Here is a 27,444-nt window from a genome sequence, read left to right as displayed (position 1 = left end):
ACAGTTTAGGGGCACCTGGGTGGCTCAGTCGTTGAGCATTTGGCTCTTGATTTTGGCTCAGGTCATGATCTCAGGGTTGGGGTATCAAGCCCCATGTTGGGCTCTGTACTTTTCCTCTCTTTCTCTCTCTCTCTGTCCCCTCTCCTCCACTCGCATTCTGTCTAAAAAAATAATAATAAAAAGAATTACACAGCTTAAACTCTGGGGATTCATAAAGCATAAACCATAACTATTTAAACATTTAGGTTTTCTTTTTTAAATGTTTATTTTTTTGTTCCCAACTGTGTTGATGGTTGTATAACTCTGTGAATAATATACAAAAAACCTGTGGTTTATATAAATGGGAGAATGTTAAGTGGGGGAACTTTAATGTGTGAATTATATATCAAGAAAGCTCTTACCACCCCCTACTCATCCCCGCCCCCAAAAAAGGAGTTGCTCTCATTCCTCTGATGTTAAACTGGTAGAATAAAACTTGAAAATGCTAGTGACCAAATAAATAAATGTTTATTTTATTTTATTTTATTTTTTTTTTCAACGTTTTTTATTTTATTTTTGGGACAGAGAGAGACAGAGCATGAACGGGGGAGGGGCAGAGAGAGAGGGAGACACAGAATCGGAAACAGGCTCCAGGCTCCGAGCCATCAGCCCAGAGCCCGACGCGGGGCTCGAACTCACGGACCGCGAGATCGTGACCTGGCTGAAGTCGGACGTTTAACCGACTGCGCCACCCAGGCGCCCCTGTTTATTTTATTTTTGAGAGAAAGCGAGGGCGGGCAGAGAGAGAGAGGGACAGAAGATCTGAAGCAGACTCCTCACTGACAGCAGAGAGCCTAACTCAGGGCTTGAACCTACAAACCTTGAGATCATGATCCAAGCTGAAACCCAGAGTCAGACACTCAACCAAATGAGTCACCCAGGCACCCCAAACATTTAGGTTTTTAGAGAGTTTAATAATGTTTTAACGAGGTGTAAAAATTTAAGATTGATTACGAATCTATTATACACAGAAATTTTACATGTTCAGCTGATTTTTCTGTCGTTTTCAGAAACGTGTAATATATGTTGTTAAAATATAGTTCCCCATGATCATAGTTACCTATTGAGATCAAAATTCCCTTGATCAGAGATAACAGATGTGTCAAGACCAGTGGCTGATGTTGAGATACAAGACTGCCTTGTCTGACTTGAAAAGGAGGATGGAAAATGCATGTTTTCTGTAGATGGGCTTGACTTCAGAAAGTACCTGCAGTGTGAATCAAAGGAACTTCTTGAGAAAAGAAATATTCTGGGCAATATGATCCTTAAACATGAAGGAAAGAGAAAGCATAAATCATTACCTTCCAGGTCGTCTTAAATCTCTTATTTCAATATTCAGAAAAGGCAAGAAAAGATTGCCACAAAATGGGCATGTAGTATTGAGATTTGAATCATCTGCTGTCCAGCCAGCCATGATTTCCTCATCATGGACAAGACAATCGCAAGTTCTACACCGAGAGCAACTTGAGATAAGGACCTATGGGAAAAAACAGCATTATAAAGTGAGCCTGTTGGAGATATTATGAATTAAAAATTATTTCTATCCATAAATCTACTGGAAAACTAAAACTCAGAAGGATTCAGAAGTTACAAACAAAAGAAAAAATAGATTACATTCAGTGTATCATATAATATACTCATCTTTCACTATTTCAGCTAAATCTATTTCAAAATTTTTACCTCAAGGGAACCTTGCACTTAAGTAAGCATTTTTACCATTATAATTAATGTTAAGCCTGCCATGGCTGTATTAATGAAAAAGTGAACCCAAACACTAATTTGCTAATACTCCAAATCAGTACATGTACTTACACATTATGAATCTGTGTGCTACTCACAGTGTGGTCACCAGACAAGTGTGGGTCCAGAAATTCTTAGGGGTTAGGGGTAAGTAAAGAAACTAAGAAGAGGACTTAGAAACTTTAAAAGAATTGGTCATTGCTTCAATATTTAAGTTTGTGATCAACATACCGTATTTTATAAGACTATTAGCCATGATAGACTGGAAATTAAAAACAGCAACAAAGGGCACCTGGGTGGCTCAGTTAAGTGTCTGACACTTGATTTTGGCTCAGGTTCATGAGATAGAGCCCGCACTGAGCATGGGGTCTGCTTATTCTCTTTCTCTCTCTCCCTCTCTCTCTCTCTCTCTCTCTCTCTCTTCCCCCCTGCCCCTCCCCACTGGCTTGCGCAAGCATGTGCACTCTCTTTCAAAAAAAAAAAAAAAGTGTTGCCATAGATAAATGTAAATGCTGTGATTGCATTAATATGGAAATTCCTGAAGCCATCAGAAACTTTGCCAATTGTAATACCAGTGCTCATCATTTATTTTCCAGCCACATGCAAATCTATTTTCCAAATTTATGCCAATTGGCTTAGAAAAGCAACAACACTCACAAATGTATTTGGAAGTAAATTTTACACAAAAATAGGGACAGGGCACCTGGGTGGCTCAGTCAGTTAAGCGTCCAACTTTTGCTCATGATCTCATGGTTCGTGGGTTCAGGCCCCGTGCTGGCCTCTGTGCTGACAGTTCAGAGCCTGGAGCCTGCTTCGGATTCTGTGTCACCCTCTCTCTCTGCCCCTGCCCCGTTCACACACACACACACACACACACACACACACACACACTCTCTCTCTCTCTCTCTCTCTCTCTCTCAAAATAAACTAAAAACACTAAAAACATTTTTAAAACTTAGGGACAACTTTTAAAGTGTAAAAGTGTAACTTTTTCCTTGTGAGCAAATAGGACATACAAGAAGCATATTGAACAGTTATTCACGTCAAACCGACACAAAGAATGAAAAACATGATGGAAAAATGGCACACAAATGCTAAACCGCTCCATGCCCCTCCTCAACACTGCTATGCCACGTGCTTGCACAGCAAAGCTGGTTTGTAAGGGATTCAGATGTAAAATAAAAATTTAAAGGGAACAGTGGAGTTTGGGTGGCTCAGTTGGTTCAGTGTCCGACTTCGGCTCAGGTCATGATCTCGCGGTTTGTGGGTTCGAGCCCCTCATCCAGCTGTGTGCTGACAGCTCAGAGCCTGGAGCCTGCTTTGGATTCTTTGTCTCCCTCTCTCTCTGCCCCTCCCGTTCTCGCATGCTCTCTCAAAAATAAATCAACATTAAAAAAAAATTATTTTTTTAATTCAAAGGGAACATACATATAACAAGGGATAACTAGAAATACTGAAAATGAAAACGCTTTTATATGTTAATAAATGCAAAGGAAGCATGGGACTTTTCTAAAAAGGTAAAGCAGTAGGACTTCAGTGTTCTGAAGAACGGGATACTTTCAGTTTATTCAGGTGCCATATACATTCTGAAATTTTCAGATGCTCTGTTTAACTTTTTAGTTACTCTACCCCAAGCCACGAATACTTAAGAAACAGAAGTTTTCTAAGTAGTATAAGTAGTACAGGAAGATGCTCTTTTGATTCAAATCGTACCTCCATTGCATAGTTCTGGAAGATATTTGTATTACTTGTGTTGCAGGAAGATGCCACTTCTGACTTCCCAGGTAGGGCAAACTTCGACAGGGATCCTGCTCATGATTAAAAAACAAAAAGCAAAACCATTACAATTAATGACAAAGGCTATGAAAATCTTTCACTTTCATAAATCCTCTGATAAAATGTCAAACTGTTCTGTTTAAAATAGCAATTTGAGAAATAAACCAAATAAATAGTGAAAAAATGCTTTTCAAGGCATACATTTTTGTTTTGAGTACAAACCTAAGGACATGTGCTCTAATCCTACAGATCCCCACATGCTAGGGGTGTTCATTCACTACTCACTGAGGAAGCGCTTTGTGCATACAGGCTACAAGGCATTCCAGTTATTTGTCATTACCATTTCGCTGTTTCTATTTTTCCATGTTTAAAATCCAAGAATGTGGGGGCGCCTGGGTGGCTCAGTAGGTTAAGTGCCGACTTCGACTCAGGTCATGATCTTGCGGTTCATGAGTTCGAGCCCCATGTCAGGCTCTGTGTGGACAGCTCAGAGCCAGGAGCCTGCTTTGGATTCTGTGTCTCCCTCTCTCTCTGTCCCTCCCCGGCTTGTGCTCTCTGTCTTTCTCTCTCTCTCAAAAATAATAAACATTAAAAAAAATACAAGAATGTGTTCAGTTTTAAGGTCTAAAACATGTAAAATAGCTAATTTTATTTCCCATCATAAAAAGATTTACTAGCAATTCTCTGTCTTGTAAGGATCTTTTAAGATCTGGTGCAGTAATCTTGTTGTTAAACATGAGGGAAGAATTTCCAAATGTATTCTTCAGAGTAATGGATATTAGTAGGTATTAAAACAACAACAACAAAAACAAAACAAAGGGGAGTTCTGTGATCAAATCACTTGTTGACAGTGGCTATTATATCTTGTTAGTAAAACTGGAGGTAATCCATACCATTTCTTTTCTTTTTTTTCTGAATAGTTACAAAATGTTATAAACACTTACATTTTTATAAAGTAAAGGTAAAAATAAGTCATGGGATAAACTACCAGTTCACAAGAAATAAAGATGGGAAAACGTGTTAAACACCAGTCATGGGGATGCAATTGGCATAATCCAGACGAATGACCCGACTGCTTCCGTAAATAAATGATGATGAAAAAAAAATTGTTCTAGATCTGCCACCACTGGTCCTAGGTTGTGCCTCACATGTGCGTTGAGAGGGACAGAGAGAGCTGAAGCCTCACATCAACCTTTAAGCTACTGAGAGCTGGTGGTATTGCAGTCCTTTCCTGCATGGTTCCCCATAACCCTCTCTAATTCCTCTCTGCTAAAGCTAGTTGAAAACTCCCTTCTCATACCTTCTATTAGGCTTGAGTACTGTAATTATTTATGTGGGCAGCCTACCTTTTGTATCTAATTAATCTAGAGCACAGAATAAATATTCATTGTGATAAATATGAATCAGGCTATAAGGTAACTTTTATTTCTTAGCATAATAAATTGTTCTTGTCTATTCAAAAGAGGTGGGGGGAGCCAATTTCTTCATGAATGGATGACACGATGGAAAAAAAGAGAGGTAACAAAGATAAAACATATCTTAGGAAAACATATGTTAACAGACATATTAACCAGATGCGACAAGTGGACCTTGTCTGGATCCCAATTTGATCAAACCACCTATAAAAAGAGCTTTATGAGATAAATATGAAAATTTAAACTAAGTGAATATTTGATATAAAATGTTATATATTATCACATTAAAATATAATATTATAATTATGTTTTCAAACAGCAAATGCTTCACAAAAGACACATGCTATAAGAGTTCCTAACTGGCCATGCTAACATATAGTGTTAGAAGACAACGTTCATCTGTGAAGGGAGCAGTGACTAGATGTGGGCAGGACAGGAGGGTCTGGATGTTGTTAATGTTCTGTTTCTTGATCTGAGTGCTGGTTACTTAGGGGTAACCTGAGTACTGATAACTGAGTAACCTGAAATGTATTTACATACATAAAAGTATACGCATTACATGCATATTAAAATTAAAAATAAGTTTATGAAATACATGATTTTACTAAAATGTTAAAAAAATTTTTTTGAAAAGAAAACCCCCGGCCCCAAAACGCATCACTAAGGTTGAATTCCCAAAAGGGCTTTATATCTAATCTAATTGCAGTTTCAACCTCCCTTAGAGTATAGTTTTAACCAGTCAGTCAGGAATTTTGCAACCAGTGCCAAGGAGTCTGCCACATGGGCCCCTCCATCTCACAAAGGAAGATGAAGTCATCTGCATGGTAAGACTGCTTCTCCCCAGGGAAAGTGACTTCGCCTGGAAAATTCTTTTTCTTTTGCTAATAACTTTCTTGCCCCACCCTTCTATAAAAACCTTCTGTTTTATATAATTTGGAGCTCCCTTCTACTTGCTAGATGGCATGCTGCCCAATTCATGAATCGTTTAAGAAAGCCAGTTAGATCTTCAAATTTACTTGGTTGAATTCCGTTTTTTTAACAATATAAAACATTAAAGTCCTTATATTTTAGAGCTACATATTGAAGTACTGATGAATAAAATTATATGCTGTTTGGGATTTACTTAAAAACATTTTTTTTAATGTTTATTTACTTTTGAGACAGAGAGAGACAGAGAGCAAGCGAGAGAGGGACAGAGAGAGAGGGGGACACAGAATCTGAAACAGGCTCCAGGCTCTGAACTGTCAGCACAGAACCCAATGTGGGGCTTGAACCCATGAACCATGAGATCGTGACCTGAATCAAAGTCGGACACTCAAGCGACTGAGCCAAGCAGGCGCCCCTGGGATTTATTTTAAGATAATCCAGTGGGGAAGGAAAAAATGTTGGGACTATAGGAGGGGGAAAGATAAAACAAGACTGGTCATTTGTTGACAATTGTTGCAACTGGGTGAAGGGTAATGGGGATTCACTGTGCTATTCTTTCTACTCCTGTGTACATTTGAAAATCCCCACAACAAAAACTTTTTAAAATAGCAAAGGTGCAAATGAAAAAAATACTATAATGCGTCCATTCCTCACATCATACATTAGGACAAATTTCAAATGTATTAAATATCTAAATCAGGTGTCAAATCTACTTGTGTATGGCCAAGGGCTAAGAATGGTTTTCAGACTGTTGTTATAAAAAGAAAACGATGGGGGCACCTGGGTGGCTCAGCTGGTTAAGTGTCTGACTTTGGCTCAGCTCGTGATCTCACAGTTTGTGGGTTCGGGCTCTGTGTCGGGCTCTGTGCTGACAGTTCAGAGACAGGAGCCTGCTTCAGATTCTGTGTCTCCCTGTCTCTCTGCCTCCCCTCCCACTCCCCCCCCACCCCCCACGCTCATGCTCTGTCTCTCTCTCAAAAATAAACATTAAAAAAAAATTTTTTTTTAAAGAAAATGAGAAAAAAGAATATGTGACAGATGTATGTGGCCCACAAAACCTAAACTATTTAAAGCAGGCCCTTTACAGAGAAAGTCTGCTGAACTCAGAAACTGTTAGAAAGAAAACTAAACAAATGTCAGAAGAAAACACTGGCGAACTCTGGAAGGGGAAATCTTTCCTAATACCTCAAAATCCAGAAGTAGTCAGGGAAATGCTGAGAAATTTGATGACATAACATTAAAAACTTCTGTGTGGCAAAAATACCCACAGAAATTTAACACACTTGGAAGGAAATATCTGACAATTATATGACACAAAGGATTCCCTAATATAAAAAAAGAACTATCAAAACTTAAAAAAAAAAGGGCCAACAAGTGAAACGCAGGCAAAAGATAGTCCATAGAAAAAGAAATACAAATAGTCCTTGAACACATAAAAAGTTACTCAATTTACAAGAGTAATATAAATGAAACCAAACTGGAATACAGTCCTCACCTATCAGATGGCAAAAAATCCAAAAGTGTGCTAACATATTTTGTTGACAAGGCTGTGGGGAAATAGGTATTCTTATATACTGCCAGTGGGAGTGCAAAACAGCATACCCCTGAGGAAGGCAACTTGGCAATACCACTTCAAGGGAGAATTTTTGAGTATCTTCCAAAGATACCCTGTCAAAAATATAATATGACATACATGCATCATAGCATCACTGATACTAGTCAAAGGCTGGACACCTAATGTCCGTCAACAGGGAAGTGATTAAAATGAACTATGACATATCCACAGATGATTGACCATGCAACTGTAAAAATGAACAGGGGACAATGCTATGTGATGATATGGAATGATCTTTAAGATACATTGTTAAGTGAAAAAAACAAGGAGTGGGAAAGTAGGTTACTTTTGAGTAAGAAGCCAAGGAGGCAGTAAGAACACACACATCCCTATATTTTTAAAGCAGCAGCAATGAAGGATAAACCAAAATGAATAAAAATGGTTACTTCTAGGCACAGGGAGAAAACCAGATGAAGGGGTAGGGCTGGAAGGCACACCTCTCTAAAAGTGCCTGGGTTTCTTATTGTTTTGGAGATCTGGAGCTACGCAAATCTTTTACAAAATTAAAACAAAGGAAAACAAGTAAAGGCACCACATATAAAATGCAGTATGACCAAGCTGTGTGGACACACCTTCTAAGGAGGCAGAACTTTCCAGGCTTGTTCTGCTGAAATCAATTCCCTTAGTCCCTGAAGTGGCACTGCTCTCTTGGGAGGAAGTGGCTCCTTCCAACTCCTGGCAAACATCTTCATCTGTCAAAGAGGTAGATTCAGAATCCTGGGCTCCCACTGAAGAAAGACTGGTACGATCAGAACTTTGATCCTGAGGACATAATTATAAGCTTAATTTCCTTCATATTTAAAGTTAATTATTTAAAATGTCACTCCTAAGGCAGAGGAAATGCCTAATTACTCAGATGATCGATTAATCAACATTACAATGTCTACAGAAAGAAAACAACCGATTTCACAAGGGCTACTAATTTGGACAAACAGCGGGCTGGAAATCATTTAGATAACATTTGGAGTTAGATCAAAGCAGATACCTGCTAGTAAGATACCCCTGGCTGACTTTGAATCTCTTCATTTATTGTTCCTTTTCCTCCCTGCAAATCCCAGCCCAGGATGATACCATTAGAATTGCATTCTATTAAAATTTATGTTTACATTTTATTGTTTTCCATAATAACCTAGGTTTCAAAGACATGTATTTCTAGTTTTCATTTTTGACAACACCAAAATGTTAAGTTAAATATTTTGCTGGTTACATCAACAATACATATGAACGTCTGATAGGTATGAATTTTTGTATAAAGAAAAATATTGGAGGGGGGGGTGCCTGGGTGGCTCAGTCAGTTAGCGTCTAACTCTTGATATCAGCTCTGGTCATGATCTTGAGGTTCACAGAATCAAGCCTCACTTTGGGCTGGGCTCTGCACTGGCAGCACAGAGCTTGCTTGGGAATCTCTCTCTTCCTTTCTCTCTCTGCCCTTCCACAGCTTGCTCTTGCTCTCAAAATAAGTAAATAAACTTAAAAGAAATTTAAATATCTATAATTCTACTGCCCAGATAATACAATTTACATTTTTTTAGTCATGGTGTGTGTGTGTGTGTGTGTGTGTGTGTGTGTGTGTGTTGAGTTGTTCTTTTTTAGGATTATTTGAACATTTTTATTGGCTTTTTTTTGGCTACATCGCATTGTGTTTTTAAAGTGGGTGCTCTAGGAATTAGAATATACACACCTAATCATTTACAGCCTACTTCAGGTTCATATCATACCACTTCATATATAATAACTAATGAATGTCAGCAGAGTGAATCCCTTCACCACTGTAAAACATGTACCTATGTTGCATATTCCGTAACATGTCATAAGTTTTAGGTTGGAGAATTATAAGCATTTTAAGGAATTTAAGAGATAAAAAAGTATATTTTTTTATATTATACAACTATTTACCATGTATTTTGTTCTTCCTTCATTCCTGCAGATACAGTTTTGCTTGTGGTATCATTTTCTTCAGCCCGAAGAACTTCCTTTAGCATATTTTATACAGCAGGACTGCTGGCCATGAATTCTTTTCCTTTATCTGAAAATGTGTTTATTTCGCCTTTACCCCTGAAGAGTATTTTCACTGGATAAAGAATTCTGGTTGACAGGTCTTTTGGCACATTCGTGGTGTGGTTCCAGTGTGTTCTTTCCTCCACGGATTGTGATAAAAAATATATGGTCATTCAAATCCTCATTCCTCTGTAGGTAATGTGTCATTTGTCTTTAACAGTTTTCAGGATATTTTCTATTAATTCCCCCCACCCCCAGCAGTCATTTTATTAGTAGATGGATATCTTTGCTTTTTAGCAGTTTTGCTTATGTGTGTATAGATGTGGTTTTGAGTTTATCCTAATAGTTTACTGAGCCTCTTACAACTGTAAATCTAAATCTTTTACCAAGTTTGGGAAGTTTGAGCCATTATTTATTTCTTCAGATATCTTTTCTACCACAATCCTTTTCTCTAATATTTCTGGAACTCCAATTATATGTTACATCTTTTGATATTGTCTCACAAGTCTCTGAGGCTCTTTCCTCTACCCTCTCCATTCTGCTGAGCCCATCCAATGAGTTTATTTCAGACATTTTTTTTTTTAGTTATACATTATGTTTTTCAAAAATAGTTTCTATTTCTTGCTGAGAATTCCTTTTCATTTATCCAAATGTGTTTTTCTTTTTTTTAAAAATTTTTTTTCAACGTTTTTTATTTATTTTTGGGACAGAGAGAGACAGAGCATGAACGGGGGAGGGGCAGAGAGAGAGGGAGACACAGAATCGGAAACAGGCTCCAGGCTCCGAGCCATCAGCCCAGAGCCTGACGCAGGGCTCGAACTCACAGACCACGAGATCGTGACCTGGCTGAAGTCGGACGCCTAACCGACTGCGCCACCCAGGCGCCCCCAAATGTGTTTTTCTTTAACCTCAGGAAACCTCGTTATAATACCTACTTTAGAGTTTCAGTTGGGTAATTTCAACATCTGGGTCATCTCAGGGTTGTCTTTCCCTTGAGAATTGGGTCACATTTTCCTGGTTCTTTACCTATCAAGCAATTCTGGATTTTATTTTGGACACCATGAATGTTATGTTTTGGAGTCTGGGTACTGTTATAATCTCTTGGAGAACACATGCTTTTGCTACAGCAGGCTGGCAATAAGGTTATGTTCTGATTATAATTTGTGTTTCAATTTTTATAGGCAGTGACTTAATTCTTAGTTTAGTCCTTTAAGCTTCGTCTCCGCTGGTTTGCATTTATCCCATGCACGTGTTGCTCAAGGGACTCTTGTTTGGGGCATTCACAGAATCTGGGAATCCCCTTCTCTCAGATTCCCCTCAAACTCTCCAGCTCACAGTTGCCCCCCTTCTCTGGTTCCTCTGCCCAGGAACTGTGGGGTTTCTCTTGAAGTCTCAGCTGCCAGGGCTGTCATGCCACACAGTGACTGGACCTGCTCTTGGGGTGAAGATGCAGGAGAAAAGAAATTTGGGGAATTCACCTCTGTCTGGGTCCCTCCCCACAACGTGCCTGCTTTTTCAGAATTCTTAGTTGTTTTTTGTGTTTTGTCTGGAGATTTTAGTTACATTCAGGGGGAGGGATGGGCTTTGGTGGCCTTAAATTACCACAGTGGAACTGGGACTCTCACCCTAATTTTTAGAGATGATATTTGCTGGGTGTAGGAAAACAGGGTGACAGTTTTCTCTCAGCGCTCTAAAAGGGTCTTTCCAGGATCTCCGGACATCAAAGTTTCTGTTCAGAAGACAAGTGTCGGTTTCTTACTGTTGTTCCATTTGAAGGTAAGACAGCTCTTGTCCCTGGCTCCTTCTAAGATTTCCTCTTTGTATTCCATTTCCATCTATTTTAACAGGAGATGCCTAAGTATGGTTTTCTTTGCATTATTCTGCTTGACATTTGTAGATCTTCTAAATATGTGAGTTGCCATCTTTAGTCACTTCGGGAAAATCTTTGGCAATTCGCTTTTTAAATGTTCCTTCTATCTCATTCTTTCTTCTTTTGGAACTCAGTTACATCAGTGTTAGGCACTGTCACTAAATCCCACCTCTGTTTTTGTATTTTCCATTTGTTTTCCCGTCTGTGCTTCAGAGTGGATATTTTTTACTGAGTTTCCATCTAGTTTACTACTTTCTTTTTCTGTGCTTTGTCTGCTGTTAAATCCAACTACTGAACTACTGCAATCTTAATTTCAAATCTTTTTCAGTTCTAGAATTTATACTTGATTCTTTTTAATGGATAATTATCCAGTGAAACTTTCTACCTTTGCAGCTGTTTTTCACTTTTTCCTCAATTTTCTTGAACATACTACAAGTATTTCAAAAGTCTCCTGCTAGGTTAACTATCTGGACCACCTGAAGGTCTCTTCTCACTCCCTGTTTTTCTTTTGTTTTTTAGTTACGGTCCCATCTCTTGGTATAGCGATTTTTCATTAAATGATAGAATATAAAAAATTATATGTAAAAAATCACGAGGACTCTAATGATATTCTTTTCCTCTAGAAAGGGCACACTCTTTCATGTGTTAGATAAGGCTGATTATCTTCATCTAATCACAGGCTGAGCTGAGACAAGCCCGGGGTGCCGTTCTGGTCAGGTGTAGTCCACCTCTGGTTTGCCAACAGCATGGCTCTGTAGGACTTCTGACTAAGGGCTCCGTGTGCTTATCGAAGCTCCCTGCCTCCACTCCCGCCCCCTAAGAACTTAGGAACTCTTTGCAACTGTATTCCCGACACCGTGAAACTGCTGAAAACTCTTTTTCGTCAGAGACTTTCGGCTTACCTTTTTAGCCTCTTGTCTCATGCACTATCAGTATTTGGAACATATCTTGAAGGAAAAAAATTGGTGTTATTTGAGGACCCTCAAGCCTCTAATTTTGTCTTCCCAGTTTTACGAGATCCCCAAAGCTCTGTGGCCCCTCACCTCTCCTCAGTCCTCTGATAAGGGATTTACAACTCCCAGTTCTGAGCTCAGATTCAACAAATGCCCTCAGGGGAAACGTAGCTGTAGCGTGTCCGGCTCCTCTCTGCTATTCTCTTCTTGCTACGATCTTGCCCCAGTACTTTCTAGTTGCTTTAGCAAATGTCTGATGACTTTAAACAGATACTTTATATTTCCTTTAGCTTTTTGCTCTCGAGAGATATGTAGTGGGTCCATCACAAGCTACTGCATCCTAACTAGGAGGAAAAATCCTATGTCGGCTGATAATTTTGAAGGCATGCTAGCCAGTACCTGAAAAAAAAAATCCCCATTTTGAAGGAAATAATGAAGTTCAGTAGGCATTTTCATATAACACTCATTTTTACTCCAGCTACAATCATTTTCATTCGAAAGTGAACTAAAAACATAACCCTTGGTTAGTGAATTTTCTTTCGAAGTTATTATTCAAGTTCAGGTTCTGATATTTACAAACCTTACGCATCCCAAGATTCCTTTTTGGTCAAGTTGTGTTTAAGGAGAATGGTGAAAACGGACATCTTTGCAAGGAAGGGGCTTTTGGTGGTGGAGGAGGGTAAAAGGGAAAGTAGAAAACACAAACAGAACTTACCTTAGATGAGGTGGTATACATGGTGAATCTTGAATACCATTTGCTGGCTTTCTCTGCAACTCCTTTCCCAGCGGTAAACATACTGTTCCTCAGAACGTCTAGTTTAGGTACTAGCAGTGTATCTAAATTAAATGAAGGTGACGAATGGGTTAATGCATCTTGAGAGTCTTCCCTAAATGGGCAAGTAGGTGAGAAGGCCGGAGAAGACCAGAGTCTGTCCCTTGGTCTCTCCTCCGTTTTCGTGTAACTTTTAGATTTGGTAAGTCTCATCGGCCTAGGAGAATGAGGAGGCAAGCTGGATCTTCTGCACGCCTTGACCAGTGTTGGACTTTTCTTACCAGTTGATTTATCGTCACATGCCCGTTGTAAATCAATGCTTGGCGTGCGGCTCGTCAACGGACTGCTCATGTTATTCATATACATCACAATTTCTTCAGCCAAATCACGCCTAGCGGATGGTGTTGAAACGCTTTTGCTGTCATCGTCATCCTCCTCCTCCTCCCCTTTTTGCTGCTGTTCAGTCTCAGCCACCAAAAGGGAGAGGGGATCAAATCCCGTGGCGACATCCGTTTTCTCAGAGGGTTTTACTGAAAAGCTGCTGCTGAGACGCTGAGTCCTCTTGGGGTTTTGTGAAGCAACATATCCCACTTTTGACCCATCTGTTTCGCCGTCTAAGTCCTCCAAATCAAAAATAACGGGAGAATCCACTTTATCTGCCAAACAATCGGAACCATCGAAAGGTGTATCGTCATCACTAGATTCCTTTTCTAGACTGTCTCTTTTTGATCTCAAAGGTGGCTTTCCAATATCAAGACTAGTTGGTCTTGTGCTTTTTGAGATCACATTTGAAAGTATTTTTGCATCAGCTCCTAGTTTTTCGGCCATGTCTCCAGGATTTGCTTCCTGGTTGACTCTACTGAGCACAAGTCCCACCAGTACTCCTCCGCTAAGACTGCGCTCTCTGCTTCCCCAGGAGAGTCGCTGCTGCAAATCAGCTTCGTTGTCACTTTTATGTCTTTTCCTGAAGCATCTACTTGGACTCTTTCCTGTTTCATTTGGACCCTCAAAGGGTGACATTAAGAGCAGCTCAGATGTGCTTTCTGAAAAACAAGTCAAGTGTTTTTAGCCACGAAAAATGTCATGTGCAAATGTAAGGTGTCTTACATTTTGAAAATACTAAGTAATGAAAGTGATAATAGCAAGTACTCACTGAATTATTTCCTCTGAGTACCGTCTTAGTTGACAGACACCATAACTAGGCACTTCCCTCGCATTATCTACTACAATCATTCCAACATCCTTACGGGTTGAGAAGAAACTGACACTCAGAGAGATTAATTATCTAGCCCAAAGTTACCCAGCCCTTAAGTGAAAGAAGTGGGATTCAAGTCCAGACATGACTGACTATGAAAGGTATGCTCTGAGACATTAACATGTACTGCTTTTTAAAATTATTTTTATTTAAATAAAAAAAAATCTTTTTTAACATTTATATTTGAGAGAAAGAGACAGAGCATGAGCAGGAGAGGGGCAGAGAGAGGGGGAGACACAGAATCCGAAGCAGGCTCCAGGCTCTGAGCTGTCAGCACAGAGCCCGATGTGGGGCTCAAATTCACGAGTGGTGAGATCATGAACTGAGCCGAAGTTGGATGTCCAATCGACTGAGCCACCCAGGCACCCCTAAATTTTTTTTAACGTTTATTCATATTTGAGAGACAGAGATAGAGTGCAAGTGAGGGAGGGGTAGAGAGAGAGGGAGACAAAGAATCTGAAGCAGGCACCAGGCTCTGAGCTGTCAGCACAAAGCCCGACGTGGGGCCTGAACTCACAAACTATGAGATCATGACCTGAGCCCAAGGCCGATGCTCAACTGATGGAGCCACCCAGGCACCCCAGCGTGTACTGCTTTTTAAAACTGATAAATTAAGATTAATATTCACCTTTCTTGGAGTGGGAGATACAGGCTTTCAACCATGGAAGAAAGAAGTCATGGGAATAAAAGGCACAGCACAGGGCATACGTCCAGTGATAGTGTAATCGTGTCGTATGGTGATACACGGTAGCTCCACTGTGGGGAGCACACCATACGTCTAGAGATGCTAAATCGCTCTGTTGTACACCTGAAACTATTGTAACATTGTGTGCACTCAAAAAAAAATTGTAAATGTACCTTTCTTATATTTAATAATAAATTTATATTAATTCTACTAAGTTGATTAAGCAACAGTTACGCAATCGTGGTTGTACTAGATGACCTTGAGATTCTAAGACTTCTGCCTGTAAAAATGAAAAACAAAACAAAAAATGCTAAACCAAACCAAATAAAAGGCAGCTACGTTAGTTTTACCCCATATAGAAAAATTATTTTAAAAAAAGCTCTAAGTCCTAGGACTATAGATATGGCTAAATAATTTTACCTTTGTTTTACATATGGTTTGCAAGTTTATAACAGTCAAATGTGAATGGCTACTTTCTACTCAGAAACACTTTTCACTACTTTTTGCCAAATTACTTAGATACCAAGGCTGAAAGCAGACATTTAGATTTCTGATCACCTTAATTGTTCTAATTACGTGGGAGTCTTCTCTAAAGTGTTAGCCTAGGTATGGTATTGTTAACTATTCTTTTTATATGTTTATCCAACAGAATTAGTGTGCTATCACCAGGCAATTATTAAAAATGTGCCTTTTTCTTGCCATGTGATGCATTCATTTAACAGGATAGGAGATAAAAGTAATAATATAACAAGTAATAATATAATAAGCATATATCATTAACAAGGAAAACAGCATAACAGAAAGGTAAAATTTATTCTTTGCTTCTATATCACCTTATGATTAAGGACATAAAAAATAAAAAATATGCTTTCTTTTAATATTCTGAGAAATCTCCTGCTTGACAGATTATATATTATCAAAGACCTGGAGGAATTTTTTATTTTTTATTTTTTTTAATTTTTTTTTATTTTTGGGACAGAGAGAGACAGAGCATGAACGGGGGAGGGGCAGAGAGAGAGGGAGACACAGAATCGGAAATAGGCTCCAGGCTCCGAGCCATCAGCCCAGAGCCTGACGCGGGGCTCGAACTCACGGACCGCGAGATCGTGACCTGACTGAAGTCGGACGCTCAACCGACTGCGCCACCCAGGCGCCCCTGGAGGAATTTTTTTTTAATGTTTATTTATTATTGAGAGACAGAGAGAGACAGAGCACGAGCAGGAGAGGGGCAGAGAGAGAGGGAGATACAGAATCTGAACCAGGCTCCAGGCTCTGAGCTGTCAGCACAGAGCCTGACGCGGGGCTCGAACTCACAAACCGCAAGATTGTGACCTTAGTTGAAGGCCTAACCGACTGAGCCACCCAGGCACCTGGACCTGAAGGAATTTTACAACCCAAAGACAGTACTCTGGGATTGCATTTAAATAGCTGTGTAAGGGTTCCCTTGCAAAGTCAAAACCATGCTACAGCCTGAAGGCAAATAAAGCTGGTTATCAAATTATACCAGGGGAGGGCAAACTATGCTTCTGACCCAAATCTGGCCTGTTGACTGTTTTTGTACAGGCACCCCTGGTTTTTTCATTTTTCTTAAGTTTATTTATTTTTAAGAGAGAGAGAGAGAGAGAGAGAGAGTGAGTGAGAGAGAGAGAGAGAGAGAGAGAGAGAGAGAGAACACATGGGGGAAGGGCAGAGAGAGAGGGAAAGAGGTAATCCCAAGCAGGATCCAAGCTCAGCGTAGAGCCTGACGGGGAACTCAATCCCATCTCTATGAGATCATGACCTGAGTTGATATCAAGAGTAGAATGCTTAACAAACTCAGTCACGCAGGCACCCCTGGTTTTTAGATTTTTAAAAGGTTGTAAAAATCACACACCCACAAAGAAGATTAGGTGACAGAACTGTGTGTGACCTGCAAGGCCTAAAATACTATCTGGCTACTTACAGTTAAATTAGTCCAATCCTTGGTTCATATAAATGCTAAGGTCCACCAGACTATGCTGGATGCTTCATGCCTCTGACACAGAGCCACAAACTACGTAACTTCCTTGGACCAGGCAGTTCTGTGACATAATTCTGGCCAGTGATGTTAAAGCAGTAGTTTTTGAGGGTTTCTGGAAAAGTTTTTGCTTTCCCGATAAAAGGAGATAGATGTGGCTGGTGGTCCTATCATAGGCTTTTAAAACCTGACTTGTTCAGCAAAGACAAAAGCCAGACGATGAGTCAGCTGCTGATTACTTTGACAAAATGTCAGGATCAAAGGATGGTTTATAATCATATTAAAACAGCAAGGTCATAAAAGCAGATCTTAGGAAAAAGGCAAGCATGAATAGATAGTAATGGAAGAACTACAGAGCAAAGACTACCAAAGGCAAGGTATTAAGAGTTATAATTAGACAATGACTAGGAGGGACTAAATGGTGGTGAGGCAATTCCACAACGCCAATGAAACAAATGTTAACATTTTAGTTTTAACAATTATCTAATAAAGAAATGCAAAGTAAGATGGCTATCGATCATTTAACTTTTTTTTTTGATATGCTAGAGCAGGGGGTGCTGCAAACTTTTTCTGTTGAGAGACAGTACATGTTTTGTTTTTTTTTTAAATTTTTTAACAACTATTTATGATTGAGAGACAGAGAGAGACAGAGCACAAGCAGGGGAGGGGCAGACAGGGGCAGGGAGACACAGAATCTGAAGTAGGCTCCAGGCTCCGAGCTGTCAGCACTGAGCCCAATGCAGGGCTCGAACTCACGGACTGTGAGATCATGACCTGAGCTGAAGTGGGACACTTAACCGATTGAGCCACCCAGGCGCCCCTCCCCCAAAAATGATTTGATGAAAATTTGTGACACCAAATATTATCCCAAATCCTAAACACTCTTTTCCATTAATTAGGTGATAACTTATATGACCTGTCAACTGTCAGAATATGCCTTAGTCTTCTCATCTATAAAAGAGCGCTTATATCCTCTCTCCTTAATCTAAGCATTGTTCTATTAACAAATACAAAATAATATGTAAAAAGCACTCTGAAAAGAAAAAAAATATTAGGTATTATTATCTAAACTATCTGGAAGACTATCCTCTTGCTTCTGAGAAAACAGGGACAATAATGACGATTAAAGAACTATAGGCTTCAGGGGCTCCTGGATGGCTCAATTAAGTGTCCGACTCCCAATTTCGGTTCAGGTCATGATCTCATGGTTTGTGGGATCAAGCCTCATGTCAGGCTCTGCACTGACAGCTCGGAGCCTGCTTGGGATCCTCTCTCTCCCTTTCTGCCCCTTTCCCGCTCGTGCTCACTCTCTCACTCTCAAAATAAATAAATAAACTTAAAACAACAACAACAAAAAGAACTATAGGCTTCATTTAAAAACTGGTAAGTGTAAGGTACCCTCAGATGGATCATCTCACTTGCTCCCACTTCCCCCTTCCAGAAAGTCCATTGTTCCAAACTCAAAAGATGTGTACTGTTCAACTTACCAGCAGTGCCTTCTTCTGATATTTTATCAACACCATTGTTACTGGTGCCACTGGGGCGAACTATACTGGAAGAACTTTGATAATTAAGCTCAGGAAGACAATCAGCACTTCCTTTTGCACTCTCGCTCTCTGATACTGTAAAGATTAAAATGAATCATTAAGATAAAAGCTATGTATTTCATAGAAGGTATAAAGAGAAGAAGCTTTCAGTTCTAAATATTTCTATCTTTAAAAAAATTTTTTTTTAAATATTTATTTATTTATTTATTATTTATTTTTTTAAATTTTTTTTTCAACGTTTTTTATTTATTTTTGGGACAGAGAGAGACAAAGCATGAACGGGGCAGGGGCAGAGAGAGAGGGAGACACAGAATCGGAAACAGGCTCCAGGCTCCGAGCCATCAGCCCAGAGCCTGACGCGGGGCTCGAACTCACGGACCGCGAGATCGTGACCTGGCTGAAGTCAGACGCTTAACCGACTGCGCCACCCAGGCGCCCCATATTTATTTATTTTTGAGAGAGACAGAGACAGAGCATGAGTGGGGAAGGAGCAGAGAGAGGGAGACACAGAATCTGAAACAGGTTGCAGGCTCTGAGCTGTCAGCACAGAGCCCGACACGGGGCTCGAACTCACGAACTGTGAGATCATGACATCAGCCAAAGTCAGACGCCCGACCGACTAAGCCACCCAGGCACCCCTAAATATTTCTATCTTAAAATAGGTGATTAGAAAATACCAAACACCTCTACATCTATTTGTCAATCACAAGTAAATTATTCCAGTTATTTGAGGCCTCAAGACGTGTATCAAATTACTAAGTACTGGTCATGTGTGAGGTCCACACATTTTGTATTTCTTTTTGGTTGTGAAACACTGCTTTTGATGGAGGTGGCCAAAGGGGAAAAATAGAAGTCACAGACCATTAACAAAGCATTACATAAAAATATTGTTAAACCTTAGAAAAGAGCCACTGTTTGAAGAAATATATATATATATATATTTGTACTATGAGAAGAGAATTTGATTGGAGAGTGTTGTGCCACTGAGATGAGACACTTTACACATAAAGGATTTGTGTGTTGGAACATTAGGTGGTGAAGAGAGCCTGTAATGTGAGGAAAGAGGAGTTATAATGGGAACTTGGAAAATAAAATCAGTACTGTTATACTTGAAGCCACTTGTGTTTTCCGTTAATAGACGTGCACAAATTTATACAATATCAACTTAAATAATACCTACGGGAACTAGAATCACTCCCTTTCTTATCTTTTTCTTCTTGAATTTCTTCAGTAGATATATCCCCTCTTCTAACTTCATCCTTAGATAATGAATTATACCCAAGATCAGACTGGCCACCTAGGAAAAAGAGAAAAAAAAAAAAGAAACAAAAACCCTCTGCTGTTCATCATAAGCTTCTTTAGTGAGAACAACTGGATTTAGGAGCAACACACTAGTGTTTAGACTTACTGATGAGAAATTTTCTGGATAACTTACAATTGAAAGCATTATTTTGTCAGCCCCCCTCCTCCATCTCTACTAATGCAAGAAAGGGATGATCGCAAAGTAACATTTCTGGCTCCACACCGCAGTCAAAAGAGACTATGTACATTCACACTACTGTCTGGGATCCTAAAGGTACAGACTAACCAGATGTTCTTTAAGCCCATGACCTTTCCAGGTTAAAGTCTAAGTTCCAGCTAAGCAATGGAGAAGAAAAATCTGCAGGGAATTCCTGACAGAACATTCACACGCAGATCACTGAACCCAAATGTATAAATGATTCTACCCAAAAATCATTTAGGTTTGGGTTTATTTAAATTTATTGATAGGTAATTATTTTTCTGCAAGTTCAACAGAATGATTACTGAATTGCACTTGAGTACAGATACATGGGAATGAGAAAAAAATGTGTCACTGTTAAGCAAACCCTGCACTGATAGAAGAAAACTTCTTTTTTTTTTTTTTTCAACGTTTTTTATTTATTTTTGGGACAGAGAGAGACTGAGCATGAACGGGGGAGGGGCAGAGAGAGAGGGAGACACAGAATCGGAAACAGGCTCCAGGCTCCGAGCCATCAGCCCAGAGCCTGACGCGGGGCTCGAACTCACGGACCGCGAGATCGTGACCTGGCTGAAGTCGGACGCTTAACCGACTGCGCCACCCAGGCGCCCCGAAAGAAGAAAACTTCTAATACATTGCTGTTCAACAAGTCCTCTGTAATTTTCAGCAAATTGTTTTCACTAGAATAGCATCAAAATACAAGGTTTTAAATCCTACTTCTCCATCTTAGGAGACACGATTTTAAGCAAACCACTCAACCTTTTGGTTTGGATTTCAAGTCTCCAGATTTATAACACACAAAGCAGTTATGACTATATGAGAGAGGCTATATATTGAACGGTTTTATAAACCTATAAAGAACTGTGTAAAGAAACTGTATTAAGTATCACTAGGTATTTACTTTAAAATTATAATTTTGAGTTTGTATTTTTTCTAGTCAAACTTTTGGCTCCATTTGTACAGAAAATACAAATTTAAAAATATGAAGATGATCATGATGGAAATTCATGCTTTTGTTAGATTCTGCAATGCTTTAAAATAAACTTTTCAAAAGCCACACTTAAAAACAAAAGATAGAGGGGCCTCTGGTCGGCTCAGTCAGAAGAAGGTGCGACTCTTGACCTTAGGGTTGTGAGTTCGAGCCCCACGTGGGGTGTAGAAATTACTGAAATAAAAATAAAACTAAAAAATAAAATTGATTTCTTCATTTTTAAGAGAGAATGCCTGAAGATGACTACTATAACCCGGATTAATTCATATTGCATGATCAAAATATAAAATCAGCCAAGTAAGAACAACTATGAAAATTACACTGCAACACAATTTGCTTACATTCATTACTCTTAAAAGTAGGCATAAAAGGAGACAGACCAAAATAATGTTACCATATGTAGAGAATGAAGCCTTCATATTTTGTTATTAATGCTTAGATTTTTAATTTAAAATTTCTGTCTGTTAAGAGGTGGCTCTTACACTACGCACAAAAGTCATGTATCTTTTTTAAATGTCCTAATGAAAAGAACAGAATTATTCAACAAATTTCAGTGTGTCAGTTTTAATTCTTAGAGGAAGATTATGTACAAATCTGATATTTTAATGAAATTAATGGCATCTTCAGTGCTAGAAGACTACAAGCTTTATATATATTTGAAAAGTTTTTTATAATGCCTTTTTATTTTACTATAGTATAAGAGTCACAAGAAGCTGGCAAAATAATACAGTACAGAGAGTTCCTGTGTACTGTTTACCCAGCTTCTCTCAATGATACTATCTGACATGAAATATAATACACTGTTAAAACCAGGAAGTTGATGTTGATATGTACTATTAACTCAGATCAGGGCTATAAAGTTTCTCTTTAAAAAACCTCTAATAACATTTTCACAATTACAAGGAAGAATTTATCCTTAAAAATTACATGATAAAGATATCTGTGTGCTATCCAGAGTTAATTGGATTATTATCGGCTAAATACTTGAATAAACTCTCAAACTTTTATTTCTATTCAAATAAAGAATGAATAAAACAGCATGTAATTATTAAACACAGTATCAAAACCAAATACCTATCATATAAAATTAAAAAGTGACAGTTAACTTAAATACATCATTGAAAATTAAAATCTAAAAAAGACAGACGAGCAAATCTAGTTTGTAAAATGTACTGTAATAAATGTATACATAAGCACACACAAACCTGTACTAGATCTATCATCAGTAGCATATACTTTGATTAAACCCGTATTAAAAGGTGCCTGCTCCACAGTTTGTGTCCCATGACCACTATCCATGCTGCCATGACTAATAGCATCCAGGTCACTGCCATCTGCTTAAGAACACAATGTGACAGCATTTTACTACTCAGGGAGATACCAAAAATACACATTAGTTGTCGCTCAAGCTAATAATCCACTAATACTGAACACGAAATGTGCCACATAATTAGCAAAATACAACTATACCACCTATAACTATTGTGAATTATTACTGAACACTAAAGCAAGATCACCAGAGCTTCATAATTTAACAGTTCCAGGAAAAAAGTGAAATTTGGTGTCTTTCAAAGGGGAAAATACTCTAATATTAGAATTTGCTTAATGGCAATAAAAACTAGAAAACATTAAATATTCTGAAACTATGTAAAATTTCTAAAGAACTGTAAAGTGTAACTAGTCAATGATTTTTTTTTAAAGTAAAACATATACATCCTTTAAGAACCTTTAATTACCTGAGAGAGTTGTTTGTGATAAGTGTGCGTGTTTCTTTAAAGCTCTTTTGAACTGTGCTACTCCTAAAACAACGTTTCTTACTTTTGTCCAAAGAAAATAGCCACTACGACTTCTTGAGGGCCAAGTACTTTCCAGAACAGCCTATGCATTCAAGAAAATAAAATAATTAGTAAAATAACATTGATAAGTGAGTGTACATTGGCTTTATAGTTAAGCTAAAGAAGATCTAAATCGATTGTACAACACAAAATAGAATAGAAAATCTTATTTGGTTTACAAAATATACTTTAGCACTCCAAAATTAATGCCAAACAAGGCCTGAATCAATGATTTCTGCCAACAAAATAAGGGTGTATAATCACAAAAGTTATACTTTTTCTCCACTAAATCAGAGTAATTACCTTATTATAATAACCATAAGTAATGGCATTGGGGTCAATACCAGCTTTCTGCATTTCGAAAAGCACTCGAACTGCAAGCACGGGCTGATCATACTGTCCACAGAGCTGCATGAGAATGCGGTAGCACACCTGAAACACAAAACGCAGAGTGTACAGAAACAAAGTACACATGAACATAAATCCAAAATAAAGTAATGCTTTTTATTTCATTTCTTATAGTTGCTATTGTTTTTCCGTTTTTAAGTTTTTAGAATAATGCGTTAAAAAACATGTTTAAAATACATGTATTACTTTTTTTAAGTTTATTTATTTATTTTGAGAGACAGAGAAAGAGAGAATCCCAGGTAGGCTCTGCACTGTCAGCACAGAACCTGCTACAGGACTCGGACGCACCAACCATGAGATCACGGCCTGAGCTGCAGTTGGATGGTTAACCAACTGAGCCACCCAGATGCCCCAAAAATGCATTTGAAAAAAACTGTTACCTCATCAGGGGGATCCATCTTCTTTGACTGCATTTTTTTAAGCACATCATATGCTGTTTTCAGGGCCCTGACTTTTGAATGACATACTTTCACATAAGCTGGCAGACAAATAAACCATAGTCCGTAACAGTGACGCAGTAGACATCTAGACCACATTTGGGGAATGGAAGAATACTTCTTGGCAATTTTATGGGCTGATTTAATTTCCTAGAAAAACAATGCAAGGATCTCATTAATAAATATACACATTTAAGTATTCTTATTTATTAACTGAATGCTGAATAAGGGCAGGTCATATGCTTTTATAATATTTCGCTCACAAAATCTGTCTGTAATTACTATATAGTCAAGCCTCTGCTTGAATGTGTATTATAAGATGTGTAAAATAAAATTCTAAGATAGGAAAATTAGTTAATGTTTTGAAGTCACATTACTATGAATTCAGGACGCCTTGCGGAGCATGATAACCTACTCATATATACGGGGCAGTAAAATATATTAAGAAAGAATATCACATTAATTTTGTTCTAATACTTGAATATTTGAAAAGCGCAAAATTGTCAAAGTACCTGTTTTGTTCTTCTGAACATGGGAGAAGGGCTACTAGGACTACTTGATTTTGAAGGCAATTTGTTCTTTCGTGTTTGTAGAAATCCTTCAGGTCTCTCAAATAAATTGTTTCTAAGAACTGGAAATCCATTATAGCTGTTTTTGAAAAGAAAAAAAAATCTCAAGCACACATAGATGATCATACTGGTTACAATCTAAAAAATATTCTGACCAATATTTCAACTATTTTTTTCCATCAGACAATGATATATCCTTAACAAATATTCATGCTAATGGTGCCTTGTAATAGTCAAATACAAACTCAAGTATATATTTTAGAGCTAAAAAAGCAAAATATATTTAAATTTTGTTGAACTTGACATCAAACCCTAAAGTAAATCAAGCAAGCTTTGTAAGTTAGTATTCATGTAGATACACAGGAAACATATCAGATAATATGATGGTAAAAGGTCCACCAAATCAATACGCTTTCAGACAGGACAGTCATTAAAATCACTGCTTTAGATTAAAATATTACTGTTGAACTGTCCTCTTAAAAAGATACAAATAACGTATTAGTGCTCCAGGACAAACATATTATTATGAATTGGTTTATCACGTTAGTTAAGTAGGTTCAGGCCCTCATTTATGAGAAAGAAAATTGAAGAGGTTGGAGAAGAAGAAAAGATTAGAATGAGTGGCTCTATGAGGAGGTGGGCCTAATGTGGGTGCTAGAGCAAAGTATTTTGGGAATTTAAAAGGTAGCAGCAGCTAGGAAAAAGACATGCTTTTGAAAAGAAAAGAAGCCCCTGAGCATCACAATGAACCTACTTTAAAATCTTCCTAAGGGCATACAAATAGTTTCAATTAACTGAGAAAACCAGTTATAATAAAAGATAGTAAACTATATCTATTATACATTACTATAGGCAAATTCAGTAAAATGAAAAAATATTGATAAATATTGAATGTTAAGTAGGAATAAAATAGCAAAGAAGTTCAGGAAAACTATGCCCTTTAAAAAATTCATTGTATGTACATGTGTGATGAGACCATTCTGTGTGTCTTATGGAAACTTGCTTACTACCTTATCATTTTACACAGACAATGTAAGAATATGAGTCGCCTCTCACTAAGAGGACCCACTGTACTCATTAAAGACATTTAAGTTGTTTTTCCAATGATTGGTATGATTACACCAGAATTATATTGTTAGTCTCAATTCAAAGAGTGACTTAGATTCTTTAAAAAATAGAAACTTTCCAAGCTAAGCAATTTTTTATTAAAGTAAATCTAAAAGTTAAATTTTGAAAAAGTTAAAAGCAAATCATGAAAAAACAAAACTTTATTAGTGAAACATGTCTCCCCACAAAAGTCTTAGAAGTATAATGTACCAAAGGGGTCAAAGAAATGAGATCTTGTTTAGAAAGAAAAAAAAAAAGTGAGAAAGAAATTAGGAGAGAGATTTTGAACACCTTTGACAAAAGGCAGAATTTTATTTATTTTTTTTTTTTATTTTTTTTTTTAAATTTTTTTTCAACGTTTTTTATTTTTATTTTTTTTGGGACAGAGAGAGCATGAACGGGGGAGGGGCAGAGAGAGGGAGACACAGAATCGGAAACAGGCTCCAGGCTCCAAGCCATCAGCCCAGAGCCTGACGCGGGGCTCGAACTCACGGACCAGACCGCGAGATCGTGACCTGGCTGAAGTCGGACGCTTAACCGACTGCGCCACCCAGGCGCCCCATAAAGGCAGAATTTTAAAAAGTGATCTGAGCAACATCATCAGTAGACAAAAAGTAAGGGCAGGAGCCAAGTGGCCTATGAATTAACTGACATTCACAAACACCTGTTGCACCACTTTTTTGTCTGTAAAAGGAAGAATTTAATCCGAGTTATAAATAAGGATGTTCTGAAAAATCCTTTTTCAATGAAAATAAACTATGACCTAATGAGTGATAGATGTGAAATGGCTTTAAAGTAAGAAAATATTATTGGAGAAAGAAATCATTTATTATCTAAAACGAAATATCAGGGGCGCCTGGGTGGCTCAGTCGGTTAAGCGTCTGACTTCGGCTCAGGTCATGATCTCACGGTCCGTGAGTTCGAGCCCCGCGTCGGGCTCTGTGCTGGCAGCTCAGAGCCTGGAGCCTGTTTCAGATTCTGTCTCCCTCTCTCTGACCCTCCCTGGTTCATGCTCTGTATCTCTCTGTCTCAAAAATAAATAAACATTAAAAAAAAAAATTTTTTTTAAATAAATAAATAAATAAAACGAAATATCAGTTTAGGGGCACCTGGATGGTTCAATCGGTTAAGTGACTGACACTTAATTTCAGCTCAGGTCATGTTCTCACCGTTCCTGAGATTGAGCCCCGAGTTGGGCTCTGCACTGGCAGCTCAGAGCCTGCTTGGGATTCTCTCTCTTCCTCTCTCTCTGTCCCTCCCCAACTCTCTCTCTCTCTCTCAAAATAAATAAATAGGGGCACCTGGGTGGCTTAATCAGTTAAGCTTCCGACTTTGGCTCTGGTCTTGATCTCATGGTTTGTGGGTTAGAGCCCCACGTCAGACTTTGTGCTGACAGCTCAGAGCCTGGAGCCTGCTTTGGATTCTGTGTCTCCCTCTCTCTCTGCCCCACCCCTGCTCATGCTCTGTCTCTCAAAAATAAATAAACATAAAAAATTAAAAAAAAATTTTTTTTTTAATGTTAAAGAATAAATAAATAGGGGTGCCTGGGTGGCTAGGTCAGTTAAGTATCTGACTTTGGCTCAGTTCATGATCTCACGGTTTGTGCGTTCAAGCTCCTGCATCGGGTGAGTTCGAGCCCGCTTTTGACTCCACATTCTCTCTTCCTCTCACTCTGCCCCTCGTGGGATTCTCTCTCTCCCCCCTCACTCACTTGCATGCTCTCTCTCTCTCAAAAATATAAATAAATACATACATACATACATACCATTTATTAGAAGGAAATACCATTCTAAGTAAAAATAAATGCATACTGGAAACCACCTCTAGTAGATAACAAGTGTATGCACATAATATACCTCTAGATACACAGATTATAATATATCTAACTCTATCATAACCCTATCTCAGAACTTTCCTCTCTTTTCCACTAGACTTGAAAGCAGTAAACAATGTATCATTCAAGTCTATGTCCCAAGCACTCAGCACAGTGTCTGAACAAACTTCCTGA

General features: G+C 38.4%; 1 protein-coding gene across 10 annotated transcripts in view; it reads right to left on the bottom strand.

The window, feature by feature from the left end:
* DENND4A (DENN domain containing 4A) overlaps positions 1-27,444 on the bottom strand; it is a 144,769-nt gene that overhangs the window by 29,779 nt on the left and 87,546 nt on the right. For 3 of the 10 annotated variants that reach the window (XM_058737326.1, XM_058737325.1, XM_058737328.1), the window contains exons 16-27: positions 24,273-24,408; positions 23,704-23,910; positions 23,219-23,347; positions 22,817-22,958; positions 22,286-22,417; positions 19,769-19,885; positions 18,529-18,663; positions 13,049-14,148; positions 8,085-8,274; positions 3,493-3,587; positions 1,341-1,516; positions 1,100-1,246 (exon numbers count right to left, since the gene is read on the bottom strand). In XM_058737326.1, the coding sequence (XP_058593309.1) occupies positions 1,100-1,246; positions 1,341-1,516; positions 3,493-3,587; positions 8,085-8,274; positions 13,049-14,148; positions 18,529-18,663; positions 19,769-19,885; positions 22,286-22,417; positions 22,817-22,958; positions 23,219-23,347; positions 23,704-23,910; positions 24,273-24,408 (2,706 nt within the window). The remainder of the gene's footprint in view (positions 1-1,099; positions 1,247-1,340; positions 1,517-3,492; positions 3,588-8,084; positions 8,275-13,048; positions 14,149-18,528; positions 18,664-19,768; positions 19,886-22,285; positions 22,418-22,816; positions 22,959-23,218; positions 23,348-23,703; positions 23,911-24,272; positions 24,409-27,444) is intronic. The other 7 variants (XM_058737327.1, XM_058737329.1, XM_058737331.1 and 4 more) reach the window with 5 other exon arrangements.

Source organism: Neofelis nebulosa, chromosome 7 (genome assembly GCF_028018385.1).
Source record: "Neofelis nebulosa isolate mNeoNeb1 chromosome 7, mNeoNeb1.pri, whole genome shotgun sequence".
Lineage (NCBI taxonomy): Eukaryota > Metazoa > Chordata > Mammalia > Carnivora > Felidae > Neofelis > Neofelis nebulosa.
Note: the sequence above shows the minus strand (reverse complement) of the source record. Positions and strands in the feature narration are given on the sequence as shown.